The sequence below is a fragment of the Lepidothrix coronata genome, unplaced genomic scaffold (genome assembly GCF_001604755.1).
Source record: "Lepidothrix coronata isolate B3197 unplaced genomic scaffold, Lepidothrix_coronata-1.0 Scaffold27, whole genome shotgun sequence".
Lineage (NCBI taxonomy): Eukaryota > Metazoa > Chordata > Aves > Passeriformes > Pipridae > Lepidothrix > Lepidothrix coronata.
This window is the reverse complement of record NW_016690207.1, coordinates 459298-473638: the sequence shown is the minus strand read 5'-3', so window position 1 is coordinate 473638 and position 14341 is coordinate 459298. Positions and strand designations below refer to the sequence as shown.

Here is a 14341-nt window from a genome sequence, read left to right as displayed (position 1 = left end):
AAAGCGTTTAAATGCTGCTTAATTTGTAATCATCTTCCTGCAAAAAGGGGAGAAACCATTAAAATGTCAGAGAAATGAATAAATCCGTCTCTCACTGATTTGGGGTGGCAGTGTTTCTTTATCAGAGGTGATTTTTCTTCCAGTGGCTGAGGGCTGGCTCGGGGCTGCTGCGGCTGGAGCCCAGGGATGTGCTCATGGCAGGACAAGGGACCGAGTCCAGTGTCAACCAGTGTGGCCCCCTCTCATGAGCTTTCCCGTTTTTTCCTACCTCCCATCCTCTCTCCAAGGGTGGGACATAGTTGACATTTTTAAAAAAAAAAAAAAAATCAAGTGACTTGAAGGCCGGCAGCAGGCGGTGCCCAGCAGAGCCCTGGCGTGGTGCCTGCTGCGCCCCTTGGCTGCTGGAGAATGTCACCAGTGGAGCCTCAGGGCTGGGAACAAGCAGTGCCTGAGCTCGGTGCTCCACGTCCCACTGCAGGGCCATCTCCCACATCCTCCACCTCCGCACCCAGCCAGCATCAGCCTTTGCGCCCTGCAGATGCTCTGCTCTCAGAAGGCAGCTGGCACTGGGTGCCTCCACAGGCCATGCCAGTGCATGTTGACCTCCCACTTCGGGGTGTTTATCTACTTAATGATGCATTACTTGGAAAAAAAAAAAAAAGGCAATTAAAATCTGCCTTTTGCAGGTCCTAGGAAGCAACACCCGGGGGATGCCCAGCTCCGGGGACCAGCCCCGTCCTCCGTGTGTGCACAAGGCAGCTCGTCCCCATCGCTGCGGCTGCTGGAGTCGGCCCACTTTTTTATTCAAGCGGGGGCCAATTAGTTTCACAAATGAGGGCCCTACGGTGCCAGGGAGGATTTGTTACGGCCCCGCGCGCCGGCCCGGCGGCATTGTCCTGCCCTCCGCCCCCACGGGAGCCCATTGTCCCCGGCCCCAGCGGGGGCTGCTGGCGGCAGATTTATCGGGGCCGGCGTCCCGCCGGCCGGGGCCTCCGCTCCGCAGCTGGCCGCGGCGCTGGGGGCTCAGCCCCGGGGACCTTTGACCCGTCCTGCTGTCACCGCCGGGGCCGCCGAGGGCCGCGGGGCCACATACCTCTCGGGATTTGCTTTGCACGGCCCGTTCGGGGCTGCCTGCTTTTTTTTTTTTTTTTCTTTTTTTTTTTTTTTTGGTTTTTTTTTTTTTTTTTCTCGGGAGCGTTTTGTCCGCAGCTGCGTGGGGGGCACATGAGTCCGCACCCCCCCGGGATAAATCCCTGCGGAGGGAGAAAGGCAGCTCCCACGAGGGGCCGCCTCTCTTGCTGCTTTTATTCCCATTTCACTGGGTTTTTTTCAGATTTTGAAGCGGTTTTGGGCAGCCCAGTGCAAGGCTGGGACTGAGCATCCCCCCAGGCAGCTCCTTCGTCCCCAGCAGGGCAGACCTGGTCACGGTGTGCCACCACGCCTGGGTGGGTGACAGTGCAGTGTCAGAGCAGGGTGTGAACCAAGATGCTCTCTGAGATGCCCAAAGCCCCTGGGCCAGCCTGGAGGTGTGGGGCTGCCCAGGAGCATCCTCCCCTGGCACCTGCCTGCATGCCAGGCAGAACCACGATGCTGACAGTGCTGCTGCCCACTGTATCCCTGCCCCGTGGTGCCATGGTCCTGCTGGTTCCCCCGGGGTTGGTTTTGCCAGCATGGCAAGCAGCCCCCTGCCCCTTCTGTTCCTGAAGGCAGCAAGGATCCATTGGTTACCTTGAACATCTTGTGCTGCTAATGAATTGCTAATACAATTTTCTAGCTAATTTTATTTCCATAGTCCTCACATTTTAATGTCTCCAAAAAGCGAGCATTTATTTGCTTAATCTCCCTGCGTAATACAATTTGCAGTGACTCACAGGTTCTGAACAATCAGCTATGCATAAGTGAAAACAAACTGTTTAACAGCACAGAGGTCTGAGATGTTTACAGACAGGGTACGAGCACCTAGGTTGGGGTTTTGTCCCTGTTATGTCACTGCAGCCAGATTTGTACATGTGGGCAATGGGATGGAACTTGGGTCTGCACTGTGGCTTAGGGTCACGTGCAGCACAGAGGTAGGTGCATCACCCTCGCATCCCACCCCCTGCTCCCGAGGGCAGCTTTATGGGACGCTTCTTTGGAGTCCCCTTTCCCCTGGGCATTGCAAGGTCTGAGCTCAGCAGCCTTTGCAGGGGTGTGGGGATGCAGTGGTCGCCCAACAGCTGCCTTGCATTTGGGCATCCCTTGTCATCCTTAGGGCTCCCACCTGCCTCCAAAGCAATAAAAGGCACTTGTCTTCCTCAGCAGTTTCCTTGGGAGGACCAGTGGCAGCAAGGTCGAGGTGGCCAGTCCTGCTGCTGGCACCCCAACAATACCCAGAGCCCTGCAGCTCTTGGGGTCCTCCCTGCTGCTGCAGTATCCCTGCTGCCATGTGGGAGTGGAGACCCCCCCACAGGGGGGTGATGGGACAGCGGGCCAGGGGTCCTGGGTGCCAGGCTGTGCCTAAGTGGCATCTCTCCCTCTCCCACAGGTACTGACATGGCTGTTTTCTGCCTGCTGTGCGGCAAGCGGTTCCAGACGCAGAGCGCGCTGCAGCAGCACATGGAGGTGCACGCCGGGGTGCGCAGCTACATCTGCAGCGAGTGCAACCGCACCTTCCCCAGCCACACCGCGCTCAAGAGGCACCTGCGCTCCCACACAGGTACGGCGGCACCACCGTGGGGGCTTGGGACTGGGGTGGCCAGGGCAGGCTCCTTCTTCATATGTAGAAGAGAAAACTAGGGGAAAGAAAGGTGAATTGTCTTAAAAACATGGAGGTGACTGAAGTGGCCGGAGTTTAAAAACAAAACGGAAACAAGAAAGCTGCGTGTAATAAGTTGATCCGGTCGGAGGTGGCACGTGACCTTCTTAGGGGGTGTGTGATCATATCCGCCTCATCAGCTTACGGCGGTAGATGCACATAATCAGCTGGTGCTCGGCCCTAATGGGATTAGGGCGACCTGTGCTACGTGTAGCTGGTGCTGCCGTGGCCCCAACCAGGACAGGGCTTGGCTGCGGGATCGCCGGGTGGGAGAGCCTTATTCTGTGTCCTCAAAGCGCCCGCGCCGTGTCCTCAGCTCCTCCGACGGCATCCCCAGGCAGCTCCCTGGTCCTGGCCACACTGTCAGCATCACCACTCAGAGCTGGCCACAAAACACCCCTGAAAAAGCTGATCCTTGGGGAATGAGCAGGGTCATGCGGGATCACATCTGGTGCCATGGTCCTCCACAGGCACGTGGGTGAAGCATTCCTCACCCATCCTTTGCCCTCACAAGGGGGAGGCTCGTGTGACCTTCTTGGCAGCAGTGCTGTTGCCAGCAGGGAGAAAAATGTGTGCCAAGCCAGGATGCCCCTTCTCCTTTTTCCTGTCAGCCAGTGGGCATGCACATGATCTCCAAAGGGGACCTAAATGTGGCTGCTGGCAGTCTTGTGGATGGTGTCATGGAGGGTTGCTCTGTCCGGACTGTGGCTGGCAGCTGCCAGATCCACATGTGGGCTTGGGGTCCCGATGTGGGAAATGGGAATCCTGTGCTGATGATAAGCATGTTAATGCTGAGCACTGGAGCTATTTATAGCCAGTAATCCGGTGACCTGGGCTGCGGGTCGGGCTGCGCGTGTCCCACCCCAACCTCTGCTGCCTTAGCAGCTCCCGGCTGTGAAAAAACACCAGGATCATCAGCACTTTAGGAGCATTTAATCATGCTGCGTGGTGCCATCCTGCACGGCTGCAGGATGTTCATGCTCTCCCAGGGCTGGGGCACTCCATGGGCCCTGCCTCCCCTAAAAACTGGGTGGATGGAAATGCTGGCTGCCTCTAGCTGCAAAATTGCTGTCCTTGGCTGTAGGATCAAAAGCCAAGGTGACAGTTTGGAATTGGGCATGGGGAGGGGAAAGGCAGCTGCCCACAGGCACCGCTTGCCTCGCCTTCAGAGGGGGGCTATGAACTGCATCCCAAGCATCCTCCTTCCCCAGTGCCCAGGCAGCAGCTGCAGAAGGGGGAAAGGGGCTGCAGGGCTGGGCTGCAGCACACAGGGAGAGAGTAAAATATCATTTTAAAGAGGAAGCAAAAGCGCAGGCATGTGAGTATATAACGAGAAGGACAATTTATGCCCAGGCACGAGTGCAGTTTGACACGGGGATAATGAAAAAACGTAGGTCATTGTGGATGACTTAAGCCTTCACAGCTGAAGAAAATGTATGAAATGCGGGGAACATTACACGCTTGGCAGCTCTGCACATCTGCAGCAGGACAAGTGAAATACAGTTCGCCATTCTTTACCATAAACTGTGCTTGTAGGATATGCGGCACAGAGAAATTGTAATTACAGTGACAAGACAAATCAGTAATATTTAAATATTCATGAACAAAGTCTCTGACGATCAATCTATCTTTATTGTCCTTGCCTTCGCGGCTGTAATAAATAAGTAGCTGGAGCCCTCACCTTTCCTTCAAATCATTCTGCCTTTGGTGCCGAACCGGAGTTCATTTATCAGCCACCCAGTCTGGAGCATGGGATATGCCCAGGGCTGGGTCTGTGCCAGTGTTGCCAAGTGAAAAACCTGGGAATTGGTGGCGGGAGGGCTGCAGTGCCCTCCAGTCTCTGTACCCTGCCACAGACCCAAGCATCCCCTCCACACAGGCATGCGGGGGCCAGCATGCTGCCACTGGGGCAACTGGAATGCTCTGTCCCTGGGATGGCAGTGGGTTCCCAGACTAAACAAGCTGGGGAGCTGGTTTTGGTATGGCACAGCGGACAAGGCAGCCCTGACCCACACGTGTCCTTGCAGGCGACCACCCCTACGAGTGCGAGTTCTGCGGCAGCTGCTTCCGGGACGAGAGCACGCTCAAGGGCCACAAGCGCATCCACACCGGCGAGAAGCCCTATGAGTGCAACGGCTGTGGCAAGAAGTTCAGCCTCAAGCACCAGCTGGAGACCCACTACCGGGTCCACACAGGTACGTGCTGGGGGGTCTTTGGTGACTCTGGCGGTGCCAGACCGGTTACTCTGGCAGAGATGCCGGCAGCGTGGATCAGGGCAGCAGCCAGGGATAACGAACCTCTGGATGCACCGGCACGTAACTATTGTAAATAGGGGATCAATAGTCACATTGGTTCTGCTGTTCATTACTTGGTTATCGGCTGTGCCCGCCGCGGCAGCATCGATGCCGGGCAGTTAATTACTGCCTGGAGGCCCTCAGCCCCCACTGACACCCCCATCTCCCTCAGGCGAGAAGCCCTTCGAGTGCAAGCTTTGCCACCAGCGCTCCCGGGACTACTCGGCCATGATCAAACACCTTCGGACCCACAACGGGGCTTCCCCCTACCAGTGCACCATCTGCCTGGAGTACTGCCCCAGCCTCTCCGCCATGCAGAAGCACATGAAGGGCCACAAGCCAGAAGAGATCCCTACCGACTGGCGGATAGAGAAGACCTATCTCTACCTCTGCTACGTCTGAGGAAGAAGGCTCAGGGTCAACAGGGCCGAGTGGCAGAGGACTGGGCAAAAAAAAAACCAACACCAAACCCGCAGCGTCCATGGCCTTGTTTGTTTTCCGTTCTCGTTCGTTGCTTCTCGCTGGAAGGATCCTGTGGCTCACGCCAGGGTGGGGGACACACCAGCCCCTTCCCCAGCCCTATCTGCACCACCACCCCAGCTGCTCATGTGCCCACTGCCCTCACACCCTTGCTGCAGGGCAAATTTCACCCCTTGCAGTCCCCAGACAGCCCCTCCATCCCCCTTGGCACTGGCTACTGGCACTGCTGGGAAGACTGTGTAGGAACAAGGCGCTTCCCTGGAAGCGTGTGTAGGGCTGGTGCTCTGGGAAGGCTTTAATTGCTGGTGTCCTCCGTCACTGCTGATCCCACCGTGGATGACCCGTGGAGGACCCGAGCTCCTGCGTGGTGAGTGGCCCCCATTTCAGCAGGTTCCTGTGCTCCCAGGCTGCAGTGTCACAGGTGGGAGAGCACTGCGAGCTGCAAGTGCTGTGACAAGAGTGTCCTGGGGGATCCTGGCCACAGGAGGGTGTTTGGGGCAGGGAGCCAGCTGTTAGCCAGGCTGCCTCACGCTGCTGCCTGGCATCTGGTCAGCTGCAAGGGGCACCAGAGGCTGCTGCTCTCCCCTGACCAAAGACCTCTCTATGCATTTCCCTCTCCTTCCCCGCCTTCCCAGGGCAAGGGCAAAGCCCCCCATGGGGAGATGCAGCTCGTTTGGTGATGCCTGGTTAATGCCAGTGCTGAAATGGGGGCTGCTGGTGTGTGGTATCACTCCAAACAGAGGGATCCTCTTTTCTTCTGCTGATTTGGGACACCTGGAAGGTGCAGAGTGTGGTGGTTTTTTTTTTTTTGCCCAACCCTCAGCTGCAGGAACCTGCAAGTGAGTGGTGTCCGGTGGCAGGTGGCTTCACTCGCCGCTTTTTTTGCTTTTTGTTTGGGTTTTTTTGAACTTTCTTTTGGAATATTTCTGCATTTAGCACATTTTACTTGAAATTACCTCATTTTTTGTGACCTCATGAGCTTTTATTGATTTGGGAGGGACGGGGGGCAGTGTGGCCGGGATATACCAGCCGCGTGCCCAGGGTTGGCAGTGGAGGGGTGGTGTGACGGTGGCGTCCCTGCCAGCCTCCCGTTGTGCATTATCCTTAACAAAACTGGTATTTTTTGCCTGGCCCCGCGGGGCCGGGGGTGTTGGTTCTGAAGCTACCTCTTGTGTTCGTTTTTGTTGTGTTTCTCCTGCGTGGCCGCGGGCTCGGGGGTTCCATCCCACGGCTTTGTTGTTTTGTTTTTTTTTTTTTTGTCGTTTTGCTGCATTGGGGTAAAAAGGGGGAGAAAAGCGTTGTGGGGAGCGGGATGGTGTCTGGATACAGTTTGGAGGGACACTGATGGCTCCTCCGGGTTTGGGGTGCCTGTCCCACCTCTCCTGGTGCCGAGCAGGGATACGCCTATGGGAGCAGCATCCTCCCTCGCACCCCGGTCTGGCTTTGCACGTACGTGCGCGCCTGCGCGTGGGACTGTTGCTGCTCCACACAGGGGGGACACCGCTGCTGTACAATCCGGGATGTGACTGTGGAGAACGGCTCGTTTAATTGTTGTGCCTAAGAAAAAAAAAAAAAAAACCTAGAAAAAAATATTAAAAAAAGAAAACAGTTCTTTCACAGAGAAAGTTGCTGCAGTTTCTGGCACGTGCACGGCAGGTCCCCGCGGTGCCTGGGCACTGCTGGGCGCGGGTGCCACAGTGCCACAGAGCGCGTGGCTGAGCTCATGTGGCTTTTTTTTTTTTTTTTGTGCTTTAACCTCCCCTCCCATCCTGCCGTTCCTCTCCCTTAGTGCCGCAGCCCCTGCTGCGACGGCATCGGGGTCAGTGTTGGAGCGATGCTGTCGTGTCCCAGGCGCGCGTCCCCGCACTGTTCGCCGTGGCACAGCCCCTGCCACCCCTCCATATATATATATATGAGTATATATATGTGTATCATAGCAGTGAGGACCAAGCGCCGCGTGGGGCCCTGCGGCCCCAGGCTCCCTCTCCCCTGGCTTGTCGTCGGTGTCGTGAGCGCCCGCCTGCCCGTCCCGTTGCTCTGTGTTGCCGCTCGTGGTTCGGGTCCGTCGCTGTCCTCGTTCCGTCTACCTCAGCACCTCTCTGAGCCCGGGCGCAGAAGGTGCCCAAGTTCCCCTTTGGTTTTCTCAGAGTATCTATCGGCTCCTATTTTTTGTACGACTTTTGCCCGTCTCCCCTTGCCGTTTGCTCCCCTGCGGTTCTGCTTGTGAGTCCTCTCTGTCCTCTAGCCACAGATGCCATTAGCTAAGTTTCCTGAAAAATAAAGAAAAACTAAAAAAAAAAATACAAAAAAAAAACCAGTTGTGGTGTCTCCTAGTTGCAGCTCTCCGCACCTGCCTTCGTCCTGTGTAGATTCAGATGCATTTCTTTGTAAGACTTCAGTGTTTCTGACAGGAAAAAAAAAGACAAAAAAAAAAAAAGGAAGAATATACTGCTGCAGGTTTTTTTCTCTCCATGTGTCACTAAGTGAAGTTCGTGCCTTCTATAGCAAAGAGAATATTTTTTACATCCTACTAACAGTAGATTTTTTTGTAGTGAACATTTTTTGTATTTTTATTTATAAGTCTCATAAGGAAAATAGCAATGTTCAGTTGTATACCTTGAAATCTGCAGTTAGAAAACAAAAAAACAACCAATAAAGTTAATTCCGTTGTCTCGGTCTGCCGTGTCCCATTCCTGTGCCAGCTGGGAGGAGGAGGAGGAAGGATGCATCCCACCAGCCTGGGGCAAGCTGCAGGGAGACCCTCAGTGGTGAGTTTGGGGTGCCTGTTCAGAGGGGTGGTGAGGGGGGTTCTATCCCTAAACCAGCCACAGTGGGTGGGGGTCCCCACAGGACATCCCAATGGATAGGGAGCATTCCGCAGGCCTCGCCCCAGGACGCACGGCTCGCTGCCTGCGTGGCTCACCAGGAAGCGGAGCAAGTTTGCCTCAATGAAAGTGAACTCGTTCATTTAAACCTGCCTGCAGAGCCGTCCGGCCCCCTGCTGCGTTAATTATCCTGTAGTTCCCGACTGATTGCTGTACACTAAGCTTAAGCCCTCCTTTATTTATTTACTGACTACATTAACAGCAGCGCCTGCTCTCCTTTTGTGCTGTGGCAAAAGGCATGGCACTGCACGCCGTGGTGGAGCCAGGTGGGTGCTGCCAGCATTGCCCAGCTGTGCCTGCACCCGATGGGTGTCATGGTGCAGTTAGATGTTAATTACAGCACGGCTGGAGTCACTGGGCGCAGAATATCGCTTAGTTTTTATCAGGGATGGATGGTGTGTGCCGGTGTCAAGGCCAGGCTTGTCCCCTGCCCCAGGGCTTCCCAGTGGGTCTGGCGAGCTGCATGCCCACCTCAAGGTCCTGATGGTGGTCCCTGCCTCCCCCAGTTCTCCCCAGCACAGTTCTTCAGGAAGGCTTTGGACAAGTGGTGGGGAACTTTGATCCTGGTTTGGGCAAGCAGAGGTGGTCCTACTGTGAACAACCTGTGGGCTGCAGTGCCCTGGGAGAAGGGGAGTGAAGGCCCTTTCAGTGTTTGGCCTGGCACAAAGGCGTTATAATAATGGGGAAATCGCAGTAGGACCAGGCCTTTGTGTGCACGCTCGTGCAGCAGCTGGGAGCGATTATGCTGCAACAATGTTCTGTTCCATCAACATTATGTCCTCATTAAACCTTTATTAGGAGATTAGATTCAGATTTATTGATTTTTTTTTTTTTTAAGAGGAAAATCCAGGCTCCTCTCGGAGAGATGCCTGGAACTTTTTCCTGTGTGTGGCACTTCTCGAAGTAGCGAGAGGGCAAAAGGTGAATCTGGATCTTTACTCCAGCATAGGCAGCCTCCTCTTCCGGGGGAAAGGACCACTGAGCTGCACGAAGGGGTTTGCTTGGGTTTGGAATGCTTCCTAGCACAGGGAAGGACAAGGACCAGGTGGCCACCAACAAACTCCATGGGATGCAGCAGCACAGGTGAGCATCTCACAGTGTGGCCCAGGATGGTCCAGAGAGTCCTGGTCGGTAGGAGAGGGATGGCAAGGCTGGCTTGGGGGTCCTGCTGCCCTGTCCCCTCTTTGAATACAGGGTCTGAGTGGCATCAGACACCTGGGTCAATGGGCCCATTGGATTTGTCTGTTGGAGCGTTTGATGTTACATGAAGGCAGCTCATTCCAGAGGGTGTTAATTGCCCGCTGCGCTGATCAGGTCTGTAGCACCATCGATCTCGGCAGGATCAATGGGCTGATTTAGTGTCTCACGAACTCTTTAACTGGACACCTCATCAATAGGCAGCCACTTACAGACCATCAGCGCATTACTGCAGGCCAGTGCCGGCAGGAGCCCACTGCACCCATCCTCAGCCCCCATCACTCAGCAGGAAGTTTTCCTGCAGGTGATGGCTCTGGGATAGCAAGCGGGAGTCTTGGTCCAGGACCAGTGGGTCTGAGGGTGGCTGTATGAGAGCCAGGTGCTGTCAACCCACTTGTTCCCCATCACCTGCAAACCCACTATAGGCAGGGATACTCCTAGAGCAGGGGATGGCCCTCCCGGCATCTCCAGTGCTTTCCTCTTTGCCTCGTGCCTCTGCCCTTTGCAGGGGTGGATGGGCAGCAGGAGCTGGGGACCGACTGCAGCTGTGGTGGCAGTCATGACGGTTTGGCCGCTGCCTGGCACTGGGTCTCTCCCAGTTTGCTGAAACTGCTGGGCACAAGCATGGTGGGGATCTGCGGGACAAGCATGCTCGGGGTCCGGGGCAAGGAATAAAGGCGGCATCAGGGGTGAGGGGTAGGAAAGCCGAGGGCAGCGGGACTCCTAGGGCGCTGGGGGCCCCCCGGGGCAGCGGGGAGCCCCCGAGGGCGGGGGACTCCCGGCCGGGCGGCGGCAGTGCCGGGCGGCGGGGCCGCTGTCCGCGGTGCTGAAGCAGCGGCCGCGGCCGGGCCGGGCCAGGGGCACCACCGGGGACGGCGGAGGGAGCACGGAGCGAGGTTCGGGCAAGATCAGGGCGGCTAGGGGGCTCCTCCTCGGCTCCGCCTTCCCGCTGCGCAGCTGGGGTACGTGAGGGATGCACCCGCCGGAGTGAGGCAACGTCCACAGTCCCCCCTCTCCCGCCCTGAACAACGGGCACCACTCAGGCATCCCGCCACACAGACCAGAGGGTGCCCAGTGTGATGCTGTAGGCCAGGACGGCCACCAAGTACGCCCGGAACAGCAGGACATCCAACACGTAGCCCACTTGCAGCCACTCACGGGCGACATCACGGAACTCTTCACGTTTCTCCAGGAACTGGCGGATGGCCATGGTCTCACGCAGGACCTCCTGCAGCACTGCTGAGCCCTCTGCCCGGCTGCCAAAGGCCAGTGCGGGCCTCGTGCCCCCCACCGCCCCACACTCACGGGGGTCCTCGCAGCCATAGGGTGTCAGCTTGGCTGCAAGATCAAGAGAGGTAAGTGTATAAAACCTGTTTAATGGGGAACTGGGATTTCTGCAAGTGAAGTGGGCACCCAGTTCACCGTACAAACATTAGCTACATAGATGTAGATGGATATGTAAGACCTAGACCCCTTCAGTTCCCTCTCTGTGCAGCCCTTACCTGTGCTATCATTGTTCTCTGCCTGCCTGGAGATGTCCGAGCTCTGCGTCCTGCTTTGGCTGAATTTCTTTCTGTCCCGGATGCAGAGCAGGACGGTGGCTCGTTCCAGCAGCAGGTGCTTCACCCACTCAGGGACGTGGGGCTGCAGGTCTTGCTTGTGCACCAGGCGCACAATCAGGATGGTCTCCGTCAGGCTGATGACGAGCAGCGCCATGCATACCACAAAGTAGGTGCCTGTGGAGGTGTCATTGAGGTAAGTGGCCTGCAAAGGCTCATGCACAGAACACGGGCCCAAGCAAGTGGTCCCTGCTCAACTCTCAGGCCCAGGACTGCCACGGCAGTGGGATGGACAGGTAGTACCCCCGTACCTATCAACGGGGTGCCAACGGCAGTAGCTGGCAACGTGTCGGATACAATGATGAGGAAAACTGAGTAGCCCAGCAGGAGAGTGATCTTGAAAGAGACCCTCTCACCACTGTTGGGAGGTAGGTAGAAGCCCACAATGTCCATAACCATCAGGAAGATGCTGGGGAGAAGCAGGCTGACAGTGTAGAATAGGGGGCGTCTCCGGATGACTACCTGCAGAACAGAGAGACAGGAAAGGCTCAGTGAAGTGTTGAAACGAGGCCTTGAGCTGGTGTGGCTCTTCACTAAGGCAGGCAAGGATGGTGGGAGGCACTAAGGTGAGCTAGAAGAAGGGCTCAGTGCCAGGAGCTTCCCACCCGCAGGCAGGAGCGCTGCAGCATGAAGCAGTGACAGGGATGGGGGCAAGACCCTTCCCTCGAGCCACATCCCCGAGAAACATAGTGGCTGAAGGCTCTTACGTAGAATTTCATCTCAGCATAGTTGTCACTGCTCTTGACACTGAACTCCTGGAAGTGGCTGAGGACATAGAGCAGCTCCCACTCGCCCTGGTTCATGAAGACACTCCGGTCGAACTTGACCAGCTCCGGTTGCCGCCACAGCGTGAGGTTGATATCACGAACTGGGGGGGTCAGAGGAGAGGTGAGAACTTAGGGGTGCCTTGCCCGAAGCGCCGGCAACTGCCGGCACCTCCACGCTAGGCTGGGTGCCTGCCCTCCCCACACGCTTCGCCGATCCGCTGGGGCCATCTAGAGGGGCGAGTTGCCTTCTGCACGGAGCTCCGGCCCGGCAGAGGTCCTGCCCGCTCCCCCAACCTCCCAGCCGCGGCGATCCCGGCACTCACTGTGGTGCAGCCAGCTGGTGAAGGTGAGCGAGCAGTTCTGGACGTCGAAGGGGAAGTTGTAGATGTCCAGGCTGCAGGCGGTCATCACCTGGATGGGTTTGAGGTTCTGCACCTCCCCGTGGTGGCTGACGTAGACGTAGGGGACATGGGGGGACTTTCCGACATCCACACTGGGAGACATGAGGGACAGAGATGTGGGCTGGGGAACTCTCTGGGCAGGGTTTCTTCCTTCCAAGTGATGTTTCAGGAGGCAACTGCCCGGGAGCAGGGGGTTTGCCCCCTCTTCTGCTTTTTTGGTGATACTCACACAGGCATTTCTGCCTAGCATCACCTCTGACTGCCTGGGCTGCTGCCTTCTGCCAGCCCTAGAAGTGTCTGAATTGTTGTCCCAGGGCCCTCAGGAGCCATTGAGAACACCTTAAATCCCCACAGAGTGGGAAGGACACTGGCTGGTTTTGTGGGAAGGGCCAGCAGCTCTGCAGCTGCCCTTGCATTGTGCTGCCTTCACAAAGCCTTTCTCCAGATATCTGGATCCCACCCCCGGCACGGCACGGGTAATTACCAGCAGTCGCAGTTAGCCAGCATTGGAAACAGCCCAACTGCCAAGCCGATCCCCATCTGCAGCTCCCCATTGTGGGGAGGCTGCCAGCTCTGTGCCAGGAATACAAAGCATGGGATGGCACGTGCCCGCAGTGGGTGAGGGAGGTCCAGCCCCAGGCCATCTTCCCCCAGACTTTGGCCGCACTCACAACTCATTGATGAGGATGTCAGGTACCCAGATGCTCTCCACGGGGAGGGAGATCTGTGTCAGGTTGTCAAAATGAGCTGGGTCCCACCTGAGGAACTCATCTGTCCAGTGCTGGGGACAACGGAGAGAGGACTTGAAGGACAAGGTCCCTTCTACCCTGCTAGCACACAGATCCCAGACTAGCACCAAGCAATATTCCCCCCATGGGAGGGAGGGAAGGTTTATCCTCTAGCTATTACAACACCCAGCAGTGCAAAACACAGAACATGAAAGCTGAGCCTCAAGGTTCATGTGCTACAGAGGTCTTGCCAGCCCTTGGGATAGGTTCCCCCTCACTGCTCTCCTGCAGGGCTGCACACCTCTCCCCCAGAAAAACCTGTCTTTTCAGGGGTGTTTGACCCCAGGGGAGCCTGGCAAAGGAGGGGTGAGGTTTCACAGCTACTCACCTGTCTGTACCAGATGTAGGTGGTCAGCACCTGGTTCTTTTCATCCTGTGGGAAGAAGAGGACATGGTGTCAGAACGGGGGCATTGGCACTCCAGAAGATGGGCAGAGCATGCCAGGAGGATGCTGCATGCCAGGTATCATTCCCCTCCCTGTGGACACATGCGGGATCGGAGCAAGGAACTCACCACACTGAGGATGGCGTAGACCATGAGGTCGATGGCCACGTTGGTGGTCGTTCGCCAGTCCCGCACAGGCCGAGTGCCCTTCTGGTAGTGGGCCAGCAGGTAGTGGGACAGACGGCGCAGGGCGGGCTCAGAGGGCTCCGGTGTCCGCCCCCCACGCTGAGTACCTGCTAGCAGAGGGAGGGAGGGAGGCTGCTCGCACTGGGGCAGCAGCTGCCATCACCCTGGCGTGTGCCATGGACTGCAGAATCCTGCCAGCTGCCATCCCACACTTACCAGTCGGAGTTTCCCATCCAAATTAAATAGGAGCATCTTGATGGGAAACAAGCCTGACCACCAGAAAACTACCTAATGCATTACTGATGTCCTCTGCTGTGCAGGTGGTTGGTGCTGTGACCTTCCCAGCCTCAGAGGGCACAGCTGCCAGTCTCTGCCTCTCTGGACAGGTGTCAGGACAGCAGCAGCAGGGGACAGCGAGGGACCTGCTGCCCCCAGGTACATTTCCTACTTCTCACTCCTTCCAGGGGTGTTTCTTTGCTCAGCAGGTGGAGGTAACGAAGGTTAGAGATGAAGCAGGATGCTAAATTAATTTATTAGGTACCTTGG

General features: G+C 56.7%; 2 protein-coding genes across 4 annotated transcripts in view; one reads left to right on the top strand and one right to left on the bottom strand.

Annotated features, from left to right (window-relative positions):
* The window catches only part of ZBTB16 (zinc finger and BTB domain containing 16), a 53711-nt gene extending 45473 nt beyond the window's left edge, over positions 1–8238 (top strand). For all 3 annotated transcript variants that reach the window (XM_017809655.1, XM_017809653.1, XM_017809654.1), the window contains exons 5-7: positions 2525–2695; positions 4822–4989; positions 5261–8238. In XM_017809655.1, the coding sequence (XP_017665144.1) occupies positions 2525–2695; positions 4822–4989; positions 5261–5490 (569 nt within the window). In that variant the 3' untranslated portion in view covers positions 5491–8238. The remainder of the gene's footprint in view (positions 1–2524; positions 2696–4821; positions 4990–5260) is intronic.
* A 2410-nt stretch (positions 8239–10648) lies between these two features.
* Positions 10649–14047, bottom strand: LOC108494656 (5-hydroxytryptamine receptor 3A-like). Its single transcript, XM_017809435.1, has 9 exons — positions 14012–14047; positions 13739–13927; positions 13554–13598; positions 13109–13218; positions 12360–12529; positions 11977–12137; positions 11521–11731; positions 11153–11386; positions 10649–10988 (listed from the first exon to the last, which is right to left on the bottom strand). Exons 1-9 carry the CDS (start codon positions 14045–14047, stop codon positions 10690–10692), a joined length of 1455 nt encoding a protein of 484 aa, XP_017664924.1. The 3' UTR covers positions 10649–10689.
* Between the last annotated feature and the right edge of the window lie 294 nt (positions 14048–14341).

Bases quoted from the DNA above. Each gene is read 5' to 3' on its own strand.
- LOC108494656 (XM_017809435.1), bottom strand. From the start codon at position 14,047: ATGCTCCTATTTAATTTGGATGGGAAACTCCGACTG. The intron at 13,219-13,553 runs GTGAGTAGCTGT...CGTTGTCCCCAG, and splicing joins CCTACATCTGGTACAGACAG to CACTGGACAGATGAGTTCCT. The intron at 12,530-13,108 runs GTGAGTGCGGCC...CATGTCTCCCAG, and splicing joins GACATCCTCATCAATGAGTT to TGTGGATGTCGGAAAGTCCC.